This window comes from Triplophysa dalaica, chromosome 10 (assembly GCF_015846415.1).
Source record: "Triplophysa dalaica isolate WHDGS20190420 chromosome 10, ASM1584641v1, whole genome shotgun sequence".
NCBI classification, from domain to species: Eukaryota; Metazoa; Chordata; class Actinopteri; order Cypriniformes; family Nemacheilidae; genus Triplophysa; species Triplophysa dalaica.
The window spans coordinates 3,604,892-3,610,338 of record NC_079551.1 but is presented as its reverse complement, the minus strand read 5'-3'; the positions used below and the strand labels follow the sequence as shown (position 1 = coordinate 3,610,338).

The 5,447-nt window shown below is 33.0% G+C and overlaps 1 protein-coding gene across 1 annotated transcript; it reads left to right on the top strand.

Moving 5' to 3' along the window:
- Nucleotides 1–1,240: 1,240 nt before the first annotated feature.
- Nucleotides 1,241–5,183, top strand: LOC130429860 (carcinoembryonic antigen-related cell adhesion molecule 7-like). Its single transcript, XM_056758684.1, has 5 exons — nt 1,241–1,261; nt 2,402–2,474; nt 3,258–3,569; nt 3,838–4,146; nt 4,358–5,183. The coding sequence occupies exons 1-5, from the start codon at nt 1,241–1,243 to the stop codon at nt 4,486–4,488; spliced, it is 846 nt and encodes a 281-aa protein (XP_056614662.1). The 3' UTR covers nt 4,489–5,183.
- Nucleotides 5,184–5,447: the final 264 nt, after the last annotated feature.

Here is a 5,447-nt window from a genome sequence, read left to right as displayed (position 1 = left end):
TTGCAGAAAAGCAGAACGGCGGCAGCCGGAATTGGGCGGAGTCACATTCTCATATCGAAAGTCTATATGGGGAATCTGCAGACCTGGAGCATACAGTTTTGCGCCCCTGCTGTTCCTTATTTCTCCAGTAGGGGGTGTGCAGTTTTACGCCCCTGCTGTATAATTCATTCAAATTCAGAGAGATTTATTTTTCTAAAACTTTTTGAAATAACAGTTCAATTGACAGTTCAACTAAATGATCATTTAATATTTTTTTTATTATTTCGGAGTATTATTACAAATGAGATCAATAATATCACATTGTAATGGGCCTAATTAGCCAGCCAACAACTACTATTAAGAAAACAAGGTAGATGATTAATTGAGCACTAACAATCACAAACGTGATAAAACCCACATAAGGTGCATATACATTTTAATCCAGATCATTAAGTTAAAATATTCAATTAAATATCAAAGAGGTATATTGTATGTACAATATATAATTGTGTCATCTCTTTAACGAGTCAAATCAAGATCCATATGGAACTCATGTTTTCAATTTGAGTTTGAACATGTTTGTGGTTGTTGGTGCTCAATTATTGATTTTTTTTAATTAAAAACTTGAGTATGTGTGCAGCTAAACTGAAATGGTTTATATATTGCAAGTTAACAGGGTCAGAAGAATATCTTACCAGGAAAGGCCATCTCGCATTGACTCCAGAGACAAAATGAGAATAAATTATAAAGAAAATAAATATGAAAATGAATAAGAAATATCGAGTTGGCATACACGGGGTTAGCTAAGGTTTATCCAGACAGAACATTGACCTGGTCGCCAATAAGTTTATTGCATAATAATATAATATTAATTATAATAATATTAATTGCATTGTCTTTGAGTTTAAATTACACACACACATATATATTTTATATATATATATATATATATATATATATATATATATATATATGTTAAGATGTTTAAATTAATTCATAACAATATCAATTAATCGTCAAAAAACGATGCATGTTGGACCATTTCTTAGTAACAAAGACGATTATTTACCATACCACTAATTCGCGATAGACGACGAAGTTTTCTGTTGGGTCTGTACTGGTGTTTCAAAATGAACAGCGAACCCCTAGTGGAGAAATAAGGAACAACAGGGTCCTATAACTGCTGGGGCGTAAAACTTCATGCTCCAGGTCTGCAGACTCCCCCTTCTCAAAGTTGTGAAAAGTAAATTAAAGGAACATCATGGTGGAGAAAGAGTACAAGGTAAAAAGTTGTCTTTTTGTAGTAAATCGATTGTTTTTGGATAAACGAATACAAATAGACAGGGTTTAAATCAAGCCAGGACTAAAATAGTAAGCCATAGTTCAATTAGGACATTTAGGTAGCGTTTATAAATAGCGTCTTGTAAAAAGATTGCACGTATGCATCTTGTAAAAAATAATAGTAATTACATATTTTAGCTATATGTAACAAGTCATGCCTGGTTGGAGAAATACATGTTTTTTTTTTTTTTTTCCCATTCTCTTCTTTGTATGGTCCATTTTAGGATTTGTATTATATTGTTTTTTTCATAGATGTCTATTGATAAAAAAATAAAAACGTTCAACTGGCAAAAAGTCATATCACATCAGGCACATCTGTAATGCTTTCCTGTGGCTCAGTGGTTACAGCCTGGCATTAGCGGACATGTGTTTGATCCCAGGGTATAACACATACAGTATTCAGATATAAATGTATAATGGTATGCAATGTAATTTAGTGAATCTGCATGTTTTACACTATTTCGCCACCAGATGGTGAGAAATGAACTTTTTTTGTGAACCACTTGGCTGAAAAGCTTCAGAGTTTCGTGGGACCACTAAAAGCTAATACAAGTCTTACTGGCTAAAACGTCATCTTTAATGGAGTTTTATTTTTATGATGCTTAGAACAAAATTTAGAGGGTTCTACTTTAAACACAAACTTCCGGTTTATGGGAGTTTGCTGAAACAGCGTCAGCATCACTTAAGCCCTCCATTAGACTGAATGTAACATTTCGCTGTTGAAAAAGAAAGATACCCGTCTACTTCCGTGAATGCATAACATCAAAAAACGTAATTTAAAAAATGGTAGGGTATATCTGAATGTACGTTTTATATGTAATATTTGTATTAAACAAAAAATTGAAATTTTCAGTGAACGTCATTTAATGTGTTAATGCTATATCTAGCATATCTAATATAAATGTCGTTTTCTAAATCCATTTCACACAAGACATACATTATCTTTTCACAACTAAATAGAAAATACATCATATTGATCATCGCACAAAACTGACCACTTAGTTTTTTATCTTCGTCACAGTGAAGGGGCGTGATCTCGCATCACTCCTCATTATTCAACACTTCTTTTCTCACTGTTCAGTTACTGTTTGGCGATCTGTTGTTGAACATGTCTGTTGTGATTTTCTTCTGTTTCTGCTGGTGGAATCTGTTTGGTAAGTTATGTGATCTCAAGAAGAGCGTGAATTAAAAAAAGGTAGATAACTAGACTAAGTTGTGTATTGGTGTTTGATGCTTGTTAAATAGTAGTTGTGGTTTTAGAATAAATTGAATCTCCTCATTTGTTATCATGCCTAAACCTAGCTAAAGTCTGGATTTACTGTTTCTTACATAAAATGATATGTAACATAAAGAACCTTCTGTGGAAATAAAACCTTGACATCTTTAATACTGTAAGACCATGTCAAAGATTGAAATCATAGTGCCTTTTTATGTCTTTTATCTCAGAATTATAATCTTTAGTCAGGATTTTATATACTGGTTCACATTTTTCCATTGCACAATGCAAATCTTTGTTTTAACTATCAGCAATATTTCTCGAACTAGAAATGTATGAGTTCGTTTCCCTATCAGTTTGTGAAAGTACAGTAGTGCAGAAATGTGTTTATTAAACATGGGGCCAGATATTTTACGGATGAATGTGTATACATAAACATTCATTCAAAATATTATATTGTAGCTTTATGAATAAAAGTGTCAAAACAGCATTTGCTCCAAATACATTTTTTTTTACAAAAATGGCATAAATTGGTTTGTTCAAATAAAATCAAATTGAACAAGAGCGTTCGGTTTGAGGGCACAAGAGTAGATGGTGAGTCAATCTGTGTCACCGCAGACACAGTATATAAAATACAATTCATAATTTAATGTAATTATTTGTATGAAAAGAAAATATACAGATGGCCACAAACTGAATTTATTTACCTCTTTTTCTTCAGGTTTGTTTAGTTGTGAGTCTGTGTCAGTGACTGAAGGAGATTCTGTGACTCTGTCTGCGGATCTGACTGAAATGAAAGATGGAATCTCTTGGAAGTTTGGAGAAATTGTCATTGCTGAAATCAAAGCTGGGGGCAATAACATCAAATTACATAAGGACAGAGCTGATGGAAGATTCAGACACAGACTGGAGTTAAACTTACAAAACGGATCTCTCACCATCAACAACATCACAATCACAGACTCGGGACTTTATCAAGTCATCATCACAGACTCAAACACCAAACTCAAGACAGTCAACATCACTGTCTATGGTGAGAAAATCAATTGTTATATACTGTATAGATTAGGCTTACTTATTTTTTTTTTATTGTAACTTCTTATGAAACACATTCTTTTAGATACTAACATTATCATGACCTGATCCCATTATTCATTACACATTCTTTAATTTAGTAAAGGAATGCATTCTTAAGACCCTGTGTATGTCACACGATTTTATATCACCTTCGTTTAATATAGGATCTCTGAAGAAGGATTTTTGATTACTGTTTATTTAAAGTATTATTTATTATTTTAAAGGTCATCTTCCTGTTCCTGTAATCACCAGAGACTTTCCCGTTGAGAGTTACTTGGTGAATTCTTCACCTTTAGTGTCAAATTGTTTTGTGTTGTGTTCAGTGATGAATGTGTCACATGATGTGAGTCTCTCCTGGTACAAAGGAAAGAGTTTATTGTCCAGCATGAGTGTGTCTCATCTCAACATCAGACTCTCTCTACCTCTGGAGGTGGAATATCAAGACAACAACACATACAGATGTGTCATTAACAATCCCATCACAAACCTCACACAACATCTAGACATCAATCAACTCTGTCACAAGTGTTCAGGTGAGTCGTGTGTGATTTTTAAATTAAATATCATTATTTTTTGTAATTCTGTTTAGTGGTGAATAAATGAAACACTTCAGATTTAATAGAATGTCCACAAAATAATGCATGCAAACAATATTAAACTTATGCCTTCAGGAATCCACAAAAAAACCAGAGCAGCGATTTTCATGAATAAACAAATGTATTATTGTTGCTCTTTTCTCACAAGGCTATTGCTGTTGTGGTTCTACTGAAGCTGTGATCCGATTGGTCATCTCTGCTGTGGTGGGCGTGGCTACTGTTGCTGTTCTGGTTTATGAAATCAGATCCAGAGGCAGAAGAGAGCAGATACTCAATTAAATGATGAATTCTGGCTATTTTTCTGTCTTATCTAAGAAGAGTGTTATGATCTTGTCTGTCTCTCTCCTGTTTCGTAGTGTAACTTCTTCTTCTTCCTTTAGCGGCAGTTGTCAAACCAACTTAAGGTGCATTACCGCCACCATCTGGACTGTAATATATTAAATATATTAAAGAACTATATATATTAAAAGAAAAATAAGCACAAATACATACACACATATATATATTAACAACACAAATCATAAACAAGGCCTCTCTAATTCATACTGATCTCACAAATGTCAACAAACATCAATCCTTTCAGTTGGCTGTTGGGGTTAGATGTTGGTAATTAAATTCTTCTGTATTTTTCAACTCAATTGATCAGGGGCTTTATTACAGAAGGATCCTTACGTAGAATTCTATGATATCTCTTCAGTCACCATGGTAATTTCAGTTTGGAGCCCATTTATAACAGGTAACTTGTCAGATCATAACATACAAGTTTTTATAATATGCTCAAAGGTCCTTTTTTAAGTCTGCTTGATAAACCTTTTCAGTTGATTAGTGAGCACATGTTATTGATCAGAAAAATCTGAAGAGTTTGGTAACAGAATGAGATGACTCAGACTTCGCAAAAGTTTTGTTATTGTGCATTCCAATTAATATCAATCAGTTGGTTTGTTTTGATTAAAGCCATCATTACAAACAAATACAGCTGACTAACACAAAAAAACAATAAAACATGATAACATAATAAAAAACGGAAATTTCTAATTTTGGAACCAAACTCTTCATTTGTACATTTTATGTATTGAATTGAAAATTGTATTGCTATTTGGGCTTAACTGCTCTTTTAATAAAGAAAATAAAAACAAGATTTCTTTATCTAAATCGTTTCTCCCAAACATGAACAAGATTCACAATGTTCAAAATATTAATGTTAATGTCACATTGTCAACACGACACAGCTGCACTAC

What these genes read in the sequence shown, in the direction of transcription:
- LOC130429860 (XM_056758684.1), top strand. Translation starts at nt 1,241, where the DNA reads ATGGTGGAGAAAGAGTACAAG. An exon ending in CTGCTGGTGGAATCTGTTTG is followed by an intron (nt 2,475 to 3,257) that starts GTAAGTTATGTG and finishes CTTTTTCTTCAG; the next exon opens with GTTTGTTTAGTTGTGAGTCT. An exon ending in AGTCAACATCACTGTCTATG is followed by an intron (nt 3,570 to 3,837) that starts GTGAGAAAATCA and finishes ATTATTTTAAAG; the next exon opens with GTCATCTTCCTGTTCCTGTA.